At 41.9% G+C, this 17,997-nt stretch overlaps 6 protein-coding genes across 6 annotated transcripts; 1 reads left to right on the plus strand and 5 right to left on the minus strand.

Moving 5' to 3' along the window:
- Positions 1–247: 247 nt before the first annotated feature.
- Bfra_008161 (uncharacterized protein) lies at positions 248–1,001 on the minus strand (the record flags this gene model as incomplete). Its single annotated transcript, XM_037338525.1, has 3 exons — positions 248–523; positions 572–648; positions 701–1,001. 3 exons carry the CDS (start codon positions 999–1,001, stop codon positions 248–250), a joined length of 654 nt encoding a protein of 217 aa, XP_037191831.1.
- Positions 1,002–1,822: 821 nt separating this feature from the next.
- On the minus strand, positions 1,823–3,654 carry Bfra_008162 (putative mfs multidrug protein; the record flags this gene model as incomplete). The annotated part of the gene is made up of 4 exons (XM_037338526.1): positions 1,823–2,822; positions 2,881–3,087; positions 3,196–3,235; positions 3,288–3,654. The coding sequence occupies 4 exons, from the start codon at positions 3,652–3,654 to the stop codon at positions 1,823–1,825; spliced, it is 1,614 nt and encodes a 537-aa protein (XP_037191832.1).
- Positions 3,655–6,160: 2,506 nt separating this feature from the next.
- On the minus strand, positions 6,161–6,890 carry Bfra_008164 (putative malate dehydrogenase protein; the record flags this gene model as incomplete). The annotated part of the gene is made up of 2 exons (XM_037338527.1): positions 6,161–6,699; positions 6,764–6,890. The coding sequence occupies 2 exons, from the start codon at positions 6,888–6,890 to the stop codon at positions 6,161–6,163; spliced, it is 666 nt and encodes a 221-aa protein (XP_037191833.1).
- A 568-nt stretch (positions 6,891–7,458) lies between these two features.
- Bfra_008165 (uncharacterized protein) lies at positions 7,459–7,963 on the plus strand (the record flags this gene model as incomplete). The annotated part of the gene is made up of 3 exons (XM_037338528.1): positions 7,459–7,560; positions 7,590–7,638; positions 7,863–7,963. The coding sequence occupies 3 exons, from the start codon at positions 7,459–7,461 to the stop codon at positions 7,961–7,963; spliced, it is 252 nt and encodes an 83-aa protein (XP_037191834.1).
- A 575-nt stretch (positions 7,964–8,538) lies between these two features.
- On the minus strand, positions 8,539–9,208 carry Bfra_008166 (uncharacterized protein; the record flags this gene model as incomplete). The annotated part of the gene is made up of 2 exons (XM_037338529.1): positions 8,539–8,606; positions 9,055–9,208. The coding sequence occupies 2 exons, from the start codon at positions 9,206–9,208 to the stop codon at positions 8,539–8,541; spliced, it is 222 nt and encodes a 73-aa protein (XP_037191835.1).
- A 6,202-nt stretch (positions 9,209–15,410) lies between these two features.
- Positions 15,411–16,109, minus strand: Bfra_008167 (uncharacterized protein; the record flags this gene model as incomplete). Its single annotated transcript, XM_037338530.1, has 1 exon — positions 15,411–16,109. The coding sequence occupies one exon, from the start codon at positions 16,107–16,109 to the stop codon at positions 15,411–15,413; it is 699 nt and encodes a 232-aa protein (XP_037191836.1).
- Between the last annotated feature and the right edge of the window lie 1,888 nt (positions 16,110–17,997).

Genomic DNA, 17,997 nt, shown 5'->3' on the forward strand with positions numbered 1-17,997 from the left:
TTTATGACAAATTACTCTTATACCCTCTAAAAGTCATTTAATTACTCTCATATCTTAGAAATCATACTTGTTTTATTCTTTTATCCTTTAGATTCTATGATAGAATTTATCTCAAAGTTACAGATTGTAATTCAAAACATTCAAAACATTCAAAACATTCAAAATATTCAAAATATTCAAACTGAAGCGTTCTCAAGGCACTGATTTGCATCATTTTATTCGAGTTTTCACCACCGTCCGCCCAAATCTATCCCATAACGACTTCTCCATTCGCATCAACATCTTCACCAGATTCACCACCGCTAACATCACCAAGACCAGTTCGCTCCCGACTTTCGCCAAACAAGCGAGCTTGCTCGGCCTCATTAGCAGCCTGTTGCTCTAGGGACACCGTGTCTGTAGCTGGCTGGTTTGGGACGATAGCTAAGGCCGAGCCATCTATATGACGAAAATCATCTTGAGTAAAGGCGAACCGTTCTACGCATTGGGAGAGAGTAAAATCGGCATCGATAGCCTCAAACCCCTATCATCAGCTTTGAATCCTCGCACAATATACGTAGCTGCAACCTACGCTTTCGGCAACACCAGGGTCTCCCGCCTCCATAGCTCGCTTAGCCCCGAAACTTTCAAGCACAGGCAATTTGCACTCTAAATATCAGAATTCTTTTTCTGCAGAAAATGTACACTCAGTATTACTCACTTGTTCGAAAGCCAAGCGCAAAAGAGCCTGCTTCTCCTCGGCAGATTTTGGCGCCTGGGGCCAATTCGTTCAATCTTCTCTCCACGAACCAAAACCAATATCGCTCGACTGGCGCGCGCTTGACTACGAAATTCGCCTGATTGATTACACAAACTTGGCTTGAGAATTGATGGAATCTGTAGGCCCGCGTAATCCAATGAAAATTATGTCTTAGAGGTGGATAGTGGGAAGCGGGTTCGACTTCTTCGATCAAGGAAGGATCGATATCGTCCGCCTCAGTGAGCTCTTCGGAATCGTTCATGTTCCTAGATGGGAATGTTAGTAGTGCGATATAGATTTGTATGTAAAAGCATTGTGAGGAATGTTTTTCAGCTTACGTAGGCGTGAAAATGTACGTAGGGGTGAAGTTGTGCTGCGACGTTGATGGTGTCGATGTTATTTCTTTCAAAAAGCGATCAAATCTCTGAAAAGGTGAATCTAAAGGCTAGATAGTGAATGTACTCATTCGATCGTTGGATTTGAGACCTTTGAGAAGAGTAAGCGACTTTATATTCAGTGAATCCTACAAGGATTGTTTAGGGCATGGAAATATGCTCAAATGCGGGGGATAAAGCCTGGTGAATCTCCCACGGATGATTGAAGTGAAGGGGAACCTGATTAGATGGTAAAAGTGAGAAATAGTAATTAGTATATTAGATATGTAGATCACGTTCCGATGTGCCACGGAGTGAGGGTATCGAAGAACTGTAGAGATCGAACAGTTCAATTGACGTTATAAACTATGAACTTTGAAGAGAAAAGAGCGAAGCTACGAAGAGAAACTCTGTTTATACCCTCCCTTTCAGCCTTTGGTCATGCGTACCTCTGATATGATAATCTCATATAAATATATACTCACGATATACAGAGTAGATGAACTGAGGCTGTCATATATGTATACAAGAATACATCTGATAAAGGCTAGCCTGGAGCATTAAAGAGGTAACAAGTTACAGTTGTGGAATTAGTCATCTGTGATTGTCAAAACGGCTTTTTAGTACACATAAACCAGCTGGGCATGCATCGTGTAAAAGGCTGAATCTTTCTATGTCTATTCTGATAATCATCTTCTGTGATTCGCCTTCATTCCTCTACTCCCTCCTCATTATTACCGGAATTTTCTAAAATCTCATCCTCGCCATTTTCCCAAACCCATTTCCTCCTGCTCATCACCCAGCCAGCGGTCCAGACGGCCACCGCTGCTAAACCACATATGAAACTCAGTCCAAGGAATGGTAGCCCTACCCAAATTCCTTTCAATCTCAATCCTGCAATGTAAAGTTGCGCAAAGCCAGGTCCCGCGATTAGTCTTCCAGTTGTCTCGATCACTGCCACTGCCGCATAGAGCTGTCCCTTGTGTTGTCTATCAACTAGAGTCGTTATTAGAGAGCGCATTAGGGAGATAAATCCTGCACCCAAGGTAAAGACTGCTATCCCCAGGATAGCTAATGGAAGAGTTGGGGCTAAGGCGATCAAGAGTGAACCAAGTGTGAGAAGAAGAATGGAGGCGCGAGCTAGGTGAAGGTCTTTCTTTGAGGAGGGGATTTTGAAATAGGTGATCATGATTTTTGATAGAAAGGGGAGAATTAGGAGAAATAAGATGATTTGCACAGCAGCGCGGAGGGACCAGAGGAAGGAACTTAAACGAAGGGGAAAGTGGAAGCGGTTGCTTATGTAGCGAAGCGATATATCTTCAGACTGACTGCTAAGAGGATTGATGACGAAAGTGATAAGGAGAAGAACTAGAGGCGCAGAGTTGAGAATCGAGAGAGATGATAGGAATGTTCGGAGCGTATGTGAAAATTTGTGTTTTATCGTGGCGAAGAGAGAGCTTTGCGGTTTGCAATTATGAGGGAAGTCGTTAGTTGAGGTAGCAAGAGCCACATCCGATGTGTTAGTCCTCCGATCTTGCATGTGTAGAGTTTCCGGAATGAATAACATGAGGAGACTCCCGAGAGTTGACAAAGATATCCCTAGTAAAATTGGGATCCATGGAGACTTGGCCATCAATAAAGCAGCTAGAGACGGAGCGATCAACTGTGCGACAAGATCCGTAGCAGCCGCCAGGAAAAAGATATTAGTCCTTGTTTTGTTAGTATAAGCTAAGATAATTATATCTGGAAGACGAATATAAAAAATACCTCTTGGCTTCTGGAGTGATATCACTAGCGATCGCAAAAAATGCCATACTTCCTACACTCGGTCCTCCTCCTATTACTGTGAAGATGGGACCAAGCCAAGTGAGGCGAAGGGGTATTGTATGCCAGAACCACATTACCGCGATGTTCCATATATAGCTGAGGATAGTGCCTGTTACTGCTAAAATAAAGATTGGCTTCCTTCCGATTCTGTAGTCTGTCAGCACGGTATCTGTTTAAGAGAGATCGCCTCGAGTGATCATCCCGGGGATTCCTCGTCTTTTAGATTTTGCTGATATAACTAAAATCAATGTATACCTATCCATAAGCATACCATACGGTATTGTTAGAAAAAGACCTGTGTCGATCAGCTTCCTTTCAGTCATTATGTTTCTATATCGCTTGCTTACCTGGAATAGCCCCAAGAAAGTATGTTCCGGCGACTATTATGCTCAACTCATTCTGAATATCGTCTTTCTTACACATGCTCTCATCTATATCCCCTCCCAGAATGATATGACCCTCTCCCAGCATGCGATTATAGTAATGGTGACAAATTATATCTTCATAGACTCTCAACACGGGTACAGCCATCAAGTATCCCCCAAACTCAAACCATAATAAAGTCGCCAGTACGATCGCTGTCATTGAGGATGGTGATCGTGCTTGGGAAAAGATTGACCGGAACGGTCGAGGAAACGAAGAGAAGATGAATTGCTGTGGTGGTGGGGATAGCAGAGGTGTCTCCTCACTGGGAGGTAAATCTTGGATTGTCATCGTGAGTTCACTTGAGAAAGATGCTTTTGACAGTTTCTCTTAACACTTGGTAACCTCAAATAATGCATGGAAATAAATAATAAAACAGAGCAGATGGAGTTCGCACCCCGAGCATGGCCAGCCAACTTTGATGGCCACGGAATATTGCAACAGTTTGATGCATAGATATGTCCAAATAAACAAACATGATAAAGCATAGCGTTTATTTGTTCATACGAATGGTTAGAGTACTGTCGCGTTCATCGTTGATCAACCAGCTTTGATTGGTTTCTCGGGAACAACAATGAGGTTCTATTCCGTGTACCTGTCAGTAATCTCCAGGTTTGTCCGCGCACCTACCTAATTCGGCTACTTGAAATCCGTCTCACATATCATCTTACGCAATCGTCCAATGATATCTTTAACCAAACCAGAAATATTGGAGATGATGATAAGAGTTGTATTCCGTATTCTGGAAAGTGATTGAACTCCGGATAAGAAGTCGAACTCCAAGATAGTACGGAGTACCTTCAATACTCGAGTAGAATTTCGATAAAAAATCAAGAAGTTGTCGCTTTCTTGAAATTCTGTAAATGGTTAATTCTAGTTCTCAATACCACTTCACATTACCTCATTTCTTTCTTTGGCTTTTTTTCCTCATAATAATAGATGGACATCATTAAATTCTGCAAAAATTTCCCACAACCCCTTTTTATTTCTAGCGGACTTGGCGTTAAGCCTGTTTCTGAGTTGACAGGTTTTCAATATTTTCCGGCATGATCAGATGGAAAGATCATATATCAGTACGGATACGCTTCTCGCACAACATGGACTGAATTACTATGGCTAGGAAATCGGGCAGGAACTTACATCTCCGTCTTCTTCGAACCCCATCGTATCATTTCCCCCTCTAAACTCATATTATAATCAATAGCGGCTAAAGTTCTTGAACTCTCACACTATTCCGCATGCTTGATCCATCTTACGGCAGCATCTCCGTCGATGACATCGATATCATTCTCGTTTCCCGCGAAACGGTATGCTCGCGTCTGAACGCCATTCCCTAAGAGGCGTTTTTCCTACGAGGGAAGATTAAGTCTCGCGAGAATTTCGATCAGCATGGTATATCAAATGATACGGCTTTAATTTATACCTTGAGAGTGGTATCCAAAGAGTCCATCATACTAACCCATGGAAGTCTTGATATCGAAACAGACATCGACATATCAAGACACAACCCCCAGCTTGTTTGTCTCGCGCGCTCAATTGTGACACCTACGAGAATCTTGATTATAAATCAGGCTACTAGCATGTAGATTCTAGATAATTTTTTGGTGTGTGTGCTTCTGTTTTTGTGACGAGCACACGATGTGCAACGTAGATGAAGAAATCGATGCGTTGATCGGTCCCATCATCCGAGACGTATTTAGAGATTGCACAACGGCTAAAGACCATTTTGAAATGCGACTGCGTGGCGTTGTTTGAGCAGGAGGAATCAGTGGAGTGTAATAATTCAACGAATACACTAGCACGACCTTCTCTGTTCGGGAAACTGTATGAGGATCAGCAGCGACATTGTTGATTGTGTTCGAAGCTTAAATGGCAAAGAAAGAATTTCAATATCGTTTCATGGTTCTAAAATGTGTTTTCGCTGATGCAAATATCGATGCGATAGAATTCCATTTCGACTAGATCTGAAGTTCGAATTTACTTGCCAACACCCGTTTTGTGTTGTCTGGGGGCTCAAAGCGTATGGGAACGGGTAGGCATACATTGCATACGAAAATGAGGAGCTTGTGCATATTTCAACGTATGAGAATCTCACTTCTTCTTTTTTTGTCTCTCCGTCACTAAACGTGAGTGTGCAGTCTTTCAATCTGAAGAGAAGTAAAGGGAAGTGAAGTGAAGAGAAGTAACCTATGTCAAGTAGTGATATTTTTCCAATTTATCTGTACACTTCGCCTTTGGAAATAAATAAGCATCCTAACATGTGATTGATTCTTCACAAAATGCAGATGTTTAAATCTAGTGATTCGTTAGAGCTTCCAAAATATCGAAGAAGAGGGATACACAAGCTTTATTTATGATTTGGTCAAACAGGCGAAGTGATTACACCAGTGCTATCATTCAATTTGCCGAGGAAGGAAGAACAAAAGAGGTTTCACAGAGATAATCCAAGGTAATATAAGCTTGTTTGGATTATAAAACGAGGGTTCTGCGAGCAAGAAAGTACTCTTGTGCTCTGTGGAGAAAAGAAGTGTATGTACATATTAATGTATGTCCTACCAAGGTATTGCATTTTGTGTGCCCTTTAGCTGCTAACCGTTTACCATTTCAAAAGCATATTCTATATATGCATTTGTTCTGTAAGGTTTGCCTTTATCCATCCATCCGTCCATCCATCCAGCCATGCATCATTGAAAACCATAAAGAAAATGATATCCTTCCCTGAGAATTCAACCCATTACTCGTCAGAATCATCACATACGTCATCATCGTCTGAAGGGTCGGCGGTTTGGTCAGGGAGTCAACTGTAAAACCAGTATTGAGCGGCATACTGAACACTCTGAACGCCTACTGTTGTGCAAGGATTGATGGAGTTACCACCGGCGGTTTCGACGCGGTAGACTGTTGTGAGACCAACGGATACGTATGTGGATTTGGCATTTAAGGATAACCAATCAACGGCGCCAGTATTGGCAGGTCCTGGAATGGAATTGATGGGAGGAGCAATGTCACCAGTCTTGGCAGCGTACAAAATCTTGCTGACGGATGAGAGGTCAAATGTTGGAGTTCCACTAGCATCGAAGAAGTGCTTGCCCAGAGGTTTGAGACTCATGAAGCTAGCGCTACTAGTAGAGGGAAGATCGGTATAGACAGCGATACCTGGGAGATTGTTGAATGCGGTACTGGCACACTTGGCGTATTCGGTTGCATCGTAAAGGTTAGCAACTGCACCAAGAGCCACTGGAGTAGCACCAATGGCGGAGCAGGTATAATTTTGGACACCACGACCGAGAGCAACATAGGCGAGGGTGCCTGTTGGTGCTGGGAGAGCAGACACAGCTGCAAATGAAAATTGTTAGCTTTTATATCCTGAAAGGGTGAACTTGAGAAAGTGGAAGCGCACCTCCAGTAGTAGGTAGTAATGGTGTTGCACAAGTATATTTACTTGAAGCAAGGGCTTGAGCAGTGCTGATTGGAACAGCTGCAACGACCGAAGCCAAGAGGAGAACGAGACTGCTGATAGAGTGCATGATGTCGTTGGCGGGAAAGATTGTATTATAGATTGAAGGTTAAGTATTGATTCGATATCAAAGCGGTGGTCGATACCACTTTTGTTAAACTCGAGGTATAGATTGAGGTTATCGAGGGGGTTGAGGAAGACGAAGTAGAGATCAAGTTGAAGATGGGAAAGGCTCTAGTTTATATGTAATTTCCAAGTCTGAAGCTGTCGTAGATGTATCGGATGCGCCAATTGAAGGATTTCAATCGGAATACGGGTATCGAGATTGTATATAGGTGTATTAAGTGAATAGTCTTGGGTTTAAAGATCAAATGGAAGCTGTTGATCAATTGCCAAAAGCGAGGGAGAAAAAAGTGATCTTATAGAAATCGAGGTGGTTTGACTCGATTGAGAGTCAGATAAATTCGCATGGGAGCAATAAATAAGCTCTAGTGAATTTAGCTGGACCCTGAAGATACCGTACTAGTTCAATGCGGAGGATTAGCTAGTAGCTAGCACATGGTACCTAGTATTGTGTCTATCAAACGAGAGAAGAGAAAAACAATCATGAACCTTGTAGCGTGATACGATAGAAAGAGATGTGGATCTCTTTCATGCTGGCATCTGTACCTTTTTCCACTTTTTTGGCTTGCAGACTTGCTTGCAGACTTGCAGACAAGGGCTTTTCTCTGGCTTTCTTGGTATGTACGATACCTTGCATCTCTGTAAGCCAAGACTCACACCCTCGAACCTCTATCTGACATCTGACTCCGTCCATAGTATGTCCTCTTTTTCACTTCCTGCCTCACGTATGCCCAGGGGTGCATAGAGATTCAGATGATAGCTTGTATCCAGGTATGTAGGTAGGTAGGTAGGTAGGTAGGTAGGTAGGTAGCAAAGGACAAGGATTGTTTGCTGTCTGTTTGAAGTGAAAGCACCTGGCATACTGGCAACTGGTGTACTCGTTCGTATACTCGCTTCTCGGTACCGGCATGTCACTCAGTGAATGTTGAAGAAAAAGAAGCAGTCAAGAATAGAATTGGAATTGGAGCTAACTGGGGACTGGAGAAGCTTGAATGCAAAACTAATCAGAATCCGGTCTAGTGCTGCCGAATGGCGTACGTGCCCTCGAACCATCTCTCGCCTCTCGCCTCTTACCAAGATGGATGCTTGTCGCTTTCTTACAATCCTTGGTGTCTTCATCTAAAAATTCCCATTTTAACCACACGATCTATTCCCCACCCCTCTACTTCAATATCTGAGTTGCACAAATTCGTTGTTCGTGCCGGGACCTTACCGTGTATCTTTTTTTAGTTGTCGATGGATATCATTCTCCTCTTCGTTGGTCTCTCCATTACGATAATATGCACGAGATGAGAAGTTCCATGTATCTTTTCACTTGTACCACGGTAAGATTGTACAAAAGGAAATAACCTCATTTATCGAATTGCTACACTGCGACACTGCGACACTGCGACACTGCTACGATGCCACACTACCTACCTGACAAGGCAGGTATCATACGGCATCTAAGTACCTAGTATTCAAGAAACCTCTTCTTCTCGAAAACAATCTTCAGTCCAGCATCGGGATTCACAAATCTTGGCTGTCGTCGTAAGCATGCATCTTCCATTTTCCCGCGTCCTAATCAGACCTTATTTCACCGTTTCTTGGTGTAATCATGTACCGTAATTGTTCATGAACAGAAATTCCCGAGCGGCTAATTCATTTAAACCTAAATGAGCTACTGTATTTGCTTCAATGCTTGAATTGTTGTACAGATACGGCACTCTTGGAGATAATCGCTAAGTTTTCTTGTTAGATGCTCGCTGCTGACAATCTTGGTCGGGCTTGTAAAGTTGCAAGCATCTAGATATTTTACTGGGTAGCCCTGTGAACATGAAAATTTTACTGGCATGGCATTGATCAATACCGGGTTGACAAGCACCGTTTTCTCTGATGGCCTACATCTTCCTTGTGGCAGAATCTCTATGGATTAAGGATTTTCTGATTGATGCTCAGAAAGTGAGGGGAAAAAAAGGTCCAATAACTACGAATCAATCTATTTGGTACGGTAAGCTACTGCCAAGTCAAAAGTTACCTTACGTTTGATCGCTAGATGAGACGAACGGGTCGAATTTGGAGGGAAAAGAGGAAAAGATGGAAGTTTGTACAGGGCTCAACGAACATCAAACTGTGACGGTTGTAGGATTCAGACGAAACAATTATCACAAACATCATAATCAGCCAAAAGAAACAAGAAACAAAGAGAACAAGCTCCTTTTCATCCTCCAATTTAATTTTCTTGTTGTACATTTGAATTTCTCCTGAGCATTGACAATTTGCCATGTGTTAGAAACGTGGGAGTGTATTCACATTGTTTCGAGGAGTTGTTTGAATGCTTCAGATTTTTTGGCTGCGCACTTCCATGTTCCGTCGGGGTGTGCTGACTGCAGTTTGAACTCCTTCTCCGGAAAAATCATCTTTCCAACTACCCCGTCATTTCGCCATTTCTTACTTTCAAAATAGGAGACGAGGCTAAGGATAGTCATCATCTGAGTCTGGGGAGTTCTTCACTTTGTTATCACAGTGGATCCATCAGACGACGAAGTAAGTTGATTTCCTGAAGCCTCGCAACATCTCTTTCTAATCTGATTGTAGCATCTGGTAACCTTCAAATTGTGCTTTCTAGGTATCCTTGCAATTATTGAATTCCCTTATTTACAGGTCCATTCCAAATGCAAAAACGCCACCTTCAAACATCCCGCATCTATCTCTACTCTCGTGACAATCAGAAATTATCCAATACCCGAGCCATTCCCTACCATTTTTCTAATCAGTCTTATATGCGATATTTTGGACATCTGTGAATGAGTTGGGAGTTGATGTCTTATTCGGGTCTTTTACCAGCCACTTATTGTATCCCTACCTTTTTACCTGGTAAGATCTCGTTCTCGCCTCGATAGCAATAAATAATCGCTAATTGATGCGAATTTTATCCACTCGAATTGGTCAGTGGCCGTAATACAACCGAAATGCCAGCTAATTGCTCTCGAAATAGAAAATTATATGCATCTCTGCCGAGTAACTTGCTATTTTCGGCACAATTTACTCAAATGGCGGGGTTACATCTCAACCATCTTCATGTGACATTCAACATTCGAAGCGGTAGAAGTCTCCCCGTATGTCATTAAACGACCTTGTAAAGCTCCGGTCTTTTGTTCATGTTGTCTTCCTGTCCACTCATTCCATGTGCCCCTTGTCGACCGATTAATACCACTTTTCAATTCCAGATCTTTTTGCCGAGTGCCGGAACATCGGCTAGATGAAGGCGACTCAATAAGCTATACGTCTAAAGCTCGAAATTTCCACATTATGAAAAAGTTCCAGTTCATACAAAAATAGAGCATCTAGTTCCTTTAACCAGTTGCAATCGCCCAAGATATCTCGTCACATATCTGCAAAATCGGAATCGCTCAATTGTAAGCCATGAAGTTCTTGAGGATTTATCATCTTGTGGTTCAGCTTGGAAATTTTTTACCACAAATCGAATTGACTGTACTGACGCAATGATAGGTTTTTACCGGACCCGCATTAGGTATCTTTGGCATGGTATCCGCGATCTCAGATGTTCACAGTACCATTTGGTTGGCATATAGCGTAGAATGAGCCGCTGTTGGAAGTGGATTTCCCGGTAACTGTTTGCCGCTTGTGAGAACATTGTTGGATAGCTTTCAAGTAGACGCGTATTTTTGACTTCGTTGGGTCCCGTCAGATACCAGTCTCTCCGAATTTGTTCCAAGCAGCCTCCCCGGCTACCCGGGCGCTTGATGGCTTGGATCCACAGAACAGTATGCTCCACATGCAAGTTAGTTCAGAAGACCCGCAATCGGACTATTAATAACCTTCCCCTCATCATCCACCAAGCTCGTCCTCCGACTCTTAGCATGCAATGCTTCCCAAGTCATGAATCAACTTTTCAAACTTCGCATGTAACATTTTTTTGGCATTTGAGAGCCAATTTTGGATGGAAATTTCAACCATTATGAGACTGGAATGGGCGTGGATGGTGATAATGCAGCTGCCATAGTATGTGTGTACCTTGTTACTGCCATCGTGAATAGACCGGCCGAAAGAACATGGTCCACTATTCAGAGAGACTAGCTTTTCCTTTGCTCGGGATAAAGGACTAGACTCGAAAGCTCGAGCGAGGGGCATTGATCTATTGACCAAAGAATCTACTCTGATTTCACTAGCCAAGATTACATTAATTTTCGCCAGGCCCTAGATCTCGATATCTATGCTTCAGTCCAGCATAGATATTCAACTTCCTATCGGGCAATGGTAGTTCGTAATATCTATGCACATTAAAATAGAATATTCACACCATTTAGACGATCTTTCTCGTTGTGATCATCTATTTTGAGCATCAACAGCATATCAGATGATATCTTAATCGAGGTTCTATCTTAGCTTGACTATGTGGACTATGTTTAGAAAAGGACTCTTCTCAACATTCCAGTCTAGTCAATAAGTTTTGAATTCTATTACACATCACCTCCTAAGACTATATATAACTCTTCTGTTTATTTACAGACTACACCAAGAAATGCCTCTCCATTGAATAGCCACTTGATCTTTTTCATACTTAGTTGGTGAATTTGGTAGATTCTAACATGCAGATATCTTACCATGCAATGGAACTCAAACTCTTCGATAGCCAATTCTGCTTTGTATTCTCAAGAGCACTGATCCGAATAAGTATACGAGAATAATGAAACCTGAATATGTATTTGTAGATGACTCCTCGGTTACATCGCCGGTATTGATATTCACATGCAATTTGACAATGGCTTCCTAACAAGTTGTTATTACACCCCGACTTTGTTCTCTACGAGATGCCCGCTATCCGCGTGCACATCGCTCAAACACCCACAAATCATGTTAATTTACCAATCCTTTCTTTCGTTCATTCATCAAACAATTCGCCTCCTTACACAACCACGCCTCTCACTTTAGACTTCCAAGTCCCAATTTGCAACCTCTCCTACTATTCTAGGACACCTCTACAAAAACATCTCTCTTCCCCCCTCCCTTCTCCCAATCATCTTCACATTAAAAATGGCATATGCAAAGCGCAAGCACAAGCCCGTACATTTCCTACCACATCAATCCAAGCCGGCAATAACATCTCGGTAACTCATCACAGCTGTAACCACACATCACATCATTCGTCACCTCGCCTCCCATCAATAGTTGTCCCCCCCTTATCTTCCCCCAGCTATCAATTCCATCACTCTTCCCAACTTTGCTAGAGCAATACTCAGAATCCTTCAATCTAGCATTGCCATATGAACTATACTACACTCAGCCACACTCTTTCCTCGCCAGACCTAGCCTCTACATCCAAATCTCATCAAACTTCAAGATTGCAATAGGATTTCTAGTATCGCTATCAGATAATAATATACTAATATATATTGTCGACTCATCAATTCCTAGATACATCAACATTTACAAGTTTGATGCTCTCCCGCTCTCTGCGTTACTCTGAAGTCACATCTCCGACTTTCTATTGGAAAATAACATTTCTTGTCATCCATGTACATCTAAATAGAAAGTTCAGATTATTTGAACAAGATCTTCTCATTGAGATATTTTATTTTAATAAGTATCATAAGTAGATCAGACGATGCTCTTAATCAGAGTTCTATTTTGGATTAACATTGTATACCATTTTTTGAAAATAGTTTTTTTTTCAACATTTGACCCTAGTTCGAAAGGTTCGAGATTCTATTACATATTACTTTTTTGAAATTAAATACAACTCTTCTATTTACTAGTCTACATTAAGAAATACCCCTCCCTCTATTAAACAACTACCTGACGCCTTATTCCACCTTATTCGTGGATTTGGCAGAGTCTAGCATGAACCAATCTTACTATTGAAAGGAATTCAACCTTTTGGATATTCAATCTTAGGTTATACTTCAAAAAGTACTCGTCCAAGTAGGCCTACATGGGTGAAAAATCCCAAATAACGATTAGTGGGTTATCGTCTTGTTTTGCTGTTTGATTCAGACTTTACTTGTAACATGACATTGACCAAAACGGCATGAATTTGTACCCAAGCTACCTTGGTTTAAGTCACAATGTAACTCGAGTGATAGAGATATTTTCGGACTCCATCGGCCTCCTTTACTATGAGGTTTTCATTGCTTGCATACACATCACTTGCAAATCGATATATCACACCCTATCCAACCATTTTGTGTATTCAGGAATGACAAATGCGTATCAATTATCAATAATACAATTGTTTTCCTTTACACAAGTATGCTCCTACTATTTGCCTCACTGACAGGAGTCACCCAGTGTCTTATTATCTCCAAATGAATGCTCTCTCCATCTATGTTTACATCCTCGTCATCAGTACACATTCAAACTAGCATTCTTGAAGCTCAAGCGCACGTAGCATCATACATGACTATAGAGCTGGCCGCAGCATGCTATCAATAACTCATTATAGTTATCAACATGCATCATATCATCAATAATCTCATCTAACTCCATGCCATTTTACATTGTGTTCCTAAAATACCCTCTACCAATCACAATAGCACTCTAGCTGGCACCAACTCGAATACTATGTATAATCCCCGAGAAACAAATTAATTGAATTTAGTGCACTCGGGTATGCTCTCTCCTTTTTTTTAAAGTAATTCTTGCAAAATGGTCTCCGTTTGCTAGTGATTATGCACATTACTTTGATTCTTAGCTCTTGTATTGCAGTAATTATCAACTAGTCATCAACGTGTCTCTGGGTGGAATGCATGAGAAGCGCTAGGAAATGTGAAATTATCTTAGTACAATCTGATTTTGTGATTCAAAAACACTTTCGGGTGAAAGAAGTTCACAAGAGCCTCCCTTTTGTATCTACACTCCTACTCCCAGCGGCTAAATATCAGTCTTAAAACACGTGACCTTTCTACACGAACCTCGACGAGAATTTTCCGCTTTGGTTCTCTGGCTCTGACATCCTTCACTTCAAACAGAACTCAAATGTCAAACGAGTTTTCTGAGATTCGGATAGCGTTAGCCTCAGAGAGCACTAGGTGGCCCGCATATGTGAGGTAAAGTGTACTGCCACTTTCATTCTTACAAATATAGGGATGCATGGCTTCATCCCTAATCAAAGCCTACACATCTAACCATCTGTGCGTCCATATATCTGGGATGAAACTAATCACCAGGTAGAAGATTCATAGAAAAATATCTCAAATGCTAAGGCCCATAGGATTGTAGTTGATCACAGCTCGCGTCAAATATCCGCACTGCTTAGGTACGGCGGAAACAAGTGGAGAGAAACTCGACGCTGTAGTCTTAAGAAAAGCTTATTTTTGTAATGCGTTGTGCTTGAACTGACAACGTCACTTTGGCACTCCAGGCAATGTCAAACATCTAAGTGGTTGAGCTTGCTGTGGGATGGAAATAGGGACCGTTGTATGTTCGTATCTTGGAGGGTGAGAATGTTAATTTCTTCAAGCGAAGCCAACTCCCTACCATGTCTTGTAGTCATTGTGACGATCTGCATCAATAAATTTGATGTTCTTGTAGACTATTCCCAATAATTTGATTCGCTTCACCGTATTTTTGTTGACTGGAGCAATTGATAGTACACTTTCTTTCATGAAGTGTAACGAGGCGAATGTCTTGGGACTTCCCAATGAGATTTTTTGTTGTTGTGTTCGTTGATTCTGAGCCAGTGTCAGTTCTTCTCTTTCTGGAAAAGACAACAGCGTTGCAGTGTCTCTGGTGTTGTAGACAGTCTCTGTCGATAGGCTCGGTAGTTGCAGACAGGTTCAGGAAACTTCGAAGTGATTCCTCATCTATATAGCTGATGCGAAGAAGGCAGAAGTCGAGTGGCTTGGATCGCGTAAGGCTGTTTCAAAGTCCTTTCGAGGATAATCCGTCATGTGTGGGGAACTTTGGCTTTACTGTGGGTATTAGGGCTTCTTTCAATATTCTATGTTGTAGATTTGACTTCTACCCGCTATCATGGCAATATCTCAGTCCTTGACTGCTGAACACTGAGAACAGAATTTTTTTGCTCTTTTTTGCCCTTCCAGATTTGAGCCGATGTGTGAATCAATATTTTGGTGGGTCTCTTCGAATGGTTCAATAGCCACCACCAACCATAACCGATAAGAAATACAACTTCACTTTACGTATGAATGTGATTATACCTCTCCTTTGCAAGTTCAACTGTTTGGAAAAGTTTGCATCTAATGAGCAATGACGCAGGTACAGAGAATATATGCTTGTCGCATTCGTCAAACCATAGCTACATCGCAACATCGCAACAGCAGTGCGACAACAAACAGTAAGTAGGTAGGAATATTGATTTTAATATTTTTATTCTTCTATCCAAATCCACCAGTAATATACAAAATATAAAATCAAAATGCGCGCAAGTCACGCCACCAGAAGGACATCTTTACTAGCCAATTCAAACCACCCCAAATTCTCCCCACCCCTCGTATCTCGTGATTCATCTCACCCGAGCAAGACCCGACGCCATCGCCGACCCCGTCACATTCGACATCGCCTGAGTCTGCGCTCCACTAACTCCCACATTACAATTCATCATTCCACATTGCGCTTCTAGATTTGGAGGCGGGCTCTCTTGCACCTTACTCGCATTCGTAGCTGCAGTCCAGAGACTCCCAATGTTTGGGAGCACGGTGCAGCATCGATTGAAATTTACAGCCATGGTCGCATCTTGCGTGGTCATGACTCCTGTATACACGTTTTGCAGATTGGAGACGATGGAGGGAAAATTGGCCATGAGGACTTTGGCGGATTTGATACCGTCTGGAGAGAGGTTGGGAGTTTTCATCAGGGTGGCAAGTTGAACGGGTTCATCTTTGGCAAAGGCGATGGCGGTCTTGAGTTTGGTGGAGTTGTTGGGGTCGTCGACTGTGAGTGTGGTTAGATTGGATAGGTAGAATTCTAGAGTGAGAAGGAGAGACATACGATATTCATTGACAGTATTGACAGATGTGGCCCAGTTGTTAAGTGAGTTTTTTACATCATTTGCGGTAGGTGGAGTTGCAGGTTTGAGAACCTTGGGTGTAGCAATTTTCACAGCTGCTGCTTGCGAAGCGGCCTTTGCTGCTGAAGTGGTGGTGGTGGTTGCTGCAAAAGATGTGCTTGCAAAAAGCAGAACCAAGAGAGTAAGTGGCTGCATTTTAGAGAATTATAGGCGACGAAGTGATGAAGAGATAAATTTATTAAGTATATATCATATGAAGTGGTATACAAGCCCGCAGCAACCAGGCTGAACAAAACGATTAAGACTATTAATTGGGAAATAATAAGAGAGATAGGAAAAGGGGCCTTCTGCCAGAGAATGTAGAAGCAAAATCGTAGCCAAAGCATGACGGGTATTACTTTCATAAATCATGTTGGTCTTTCTGCATGCGTCTAGTCCCATTCCGAAATAGAAGTCTTGGAATTGTGCAAAATGACGCCAAAACCGATGCCAAGTTCATTACTGATCGATGGATCTTCAGAACTAACATCTGTACGACGAAGAACGTCGCACTGTACCAACCGTATGGTCGAGGACGTTAAAAAATGGCTGTCGCCAAGAAATATCACGAGGACCATGCACGCGAAAAACTAGTTGACAGTTTCAGGGGAGTTGGGGAACCGTTTCGAAACGGCCTCAAAGCGTAAAAGAGAGGGAAACCCTCTAGTTCAGTGATTAGTTATCCTATGGTAATTAATCATGAACTCGCCTGTCAATTCTGTCAAACCGGTCGGGATGTTCCTCCGCGCTTTCTAAGCTCCGTATCGCATGAGTGGTGGAACAGCGCTTTTTGTGAGACTACTAGTCTTTTTATATCCTTCGCATCGCATAGCAAAATTGCTTCTCTTGAAATGTGGGCATTTTTAATATGCCTAATACTAAGCATTGATACCTCAAAGGTCCATCCTAGCTTTTCAACAACAGTTGAGCGGGAACTAAAAGTTTCATTTGCTGATACATCAATACGGCAAGTGAGTTCTCTATAATGCTTGCACGTGCATTTTACGATTGATTTGGCAGCGACGAATTTCTCTGAATTTAATACTCTCCATGATTTAAGAAGAGGAATGGATTACTTCGTTCTGCATGACAGAAGACAAAAGGAGAAGTATAATATCGAAAGGAAACGATGGGTGTAAACATACTAAAAAAGAAAAGGAGGCTAAACAAAAGAAGAAACAGGATGCCACTCCTATCACAGGTAGTAGGTTTTAGAAAATCAGAGGGGAGGGAAGGAGACAGGCGATTTGAATTTGACGTGATAATTTAACCATGACTTCAGATTATCATACTTTTCTCCGCAACTGAATCATGTGTTTAGTTCGTTTCTGCTCCTGTCAAGGAAGATAAGGATAGATAGGTCATGTTTCGAAAATGGCAAGAGGATAGAGTTTTTCAATCTATACAAAAGGCAAGAGAAGCCGGAATTAAAATAGATTGTCGATGAGATTGAATACGTTTCTAAATCGATCAAAAGATGAAACGGGAAGCAGAAAGCAGAAAGCAGAAAGCAGAAAGCAGAAAGCAGAAAGCAGAAAGCAGAAAAAGAGACAAGGAGAAACCAGAGTTCACATCATGACACCGAATTGACTACAAATTCTATGATGGATTCTGTTCTCTCCCAACCAAAGAGGGAATGAATAGGCTATATTCTGAAGCAGGAGCGAGACAAGAAGCATTTAGATATGATCGAGTACCTATATTCTCCTTGAGCCTAGGACAAGACTAGGAGGGGAGTGTGAATCCGTTGTCTGGATTTATTATTGAATACCGAGTTCTCTATTGTCCGTCATCGTGCTTGAGGTCCAATATTAATGATACATCTAAGCTACCATCATGGAAGGAACACCTGTTCGAGTACCACTATCAATGAAACATTCTAACGCATGTATAATTGATCCATCATCAGAGAAGACAGTAACGTCAAGTCATGATCTATTTTATTGCTACAAAATTATGTGTAACATAGCATTTACCTTCCCAGCCACATATTATACAATGACCGTGACGCCCTATCATGCAATTCGTGAATATGATATGCACG

The sequence above is a fragment of the Botrytis fragariae genome, assembly GCF_013461495.1.
Source record: "Botrytis fragariae strain BVB16 chromosome Unknown tig00000061, whole genome shotgun sequence".
NCBI lineage: Eukaryota > Fungi > Ascomycota > Leotiomycetes > Helotiales > Sclerotiniaceae > Botrytis > Botrytis fragariae.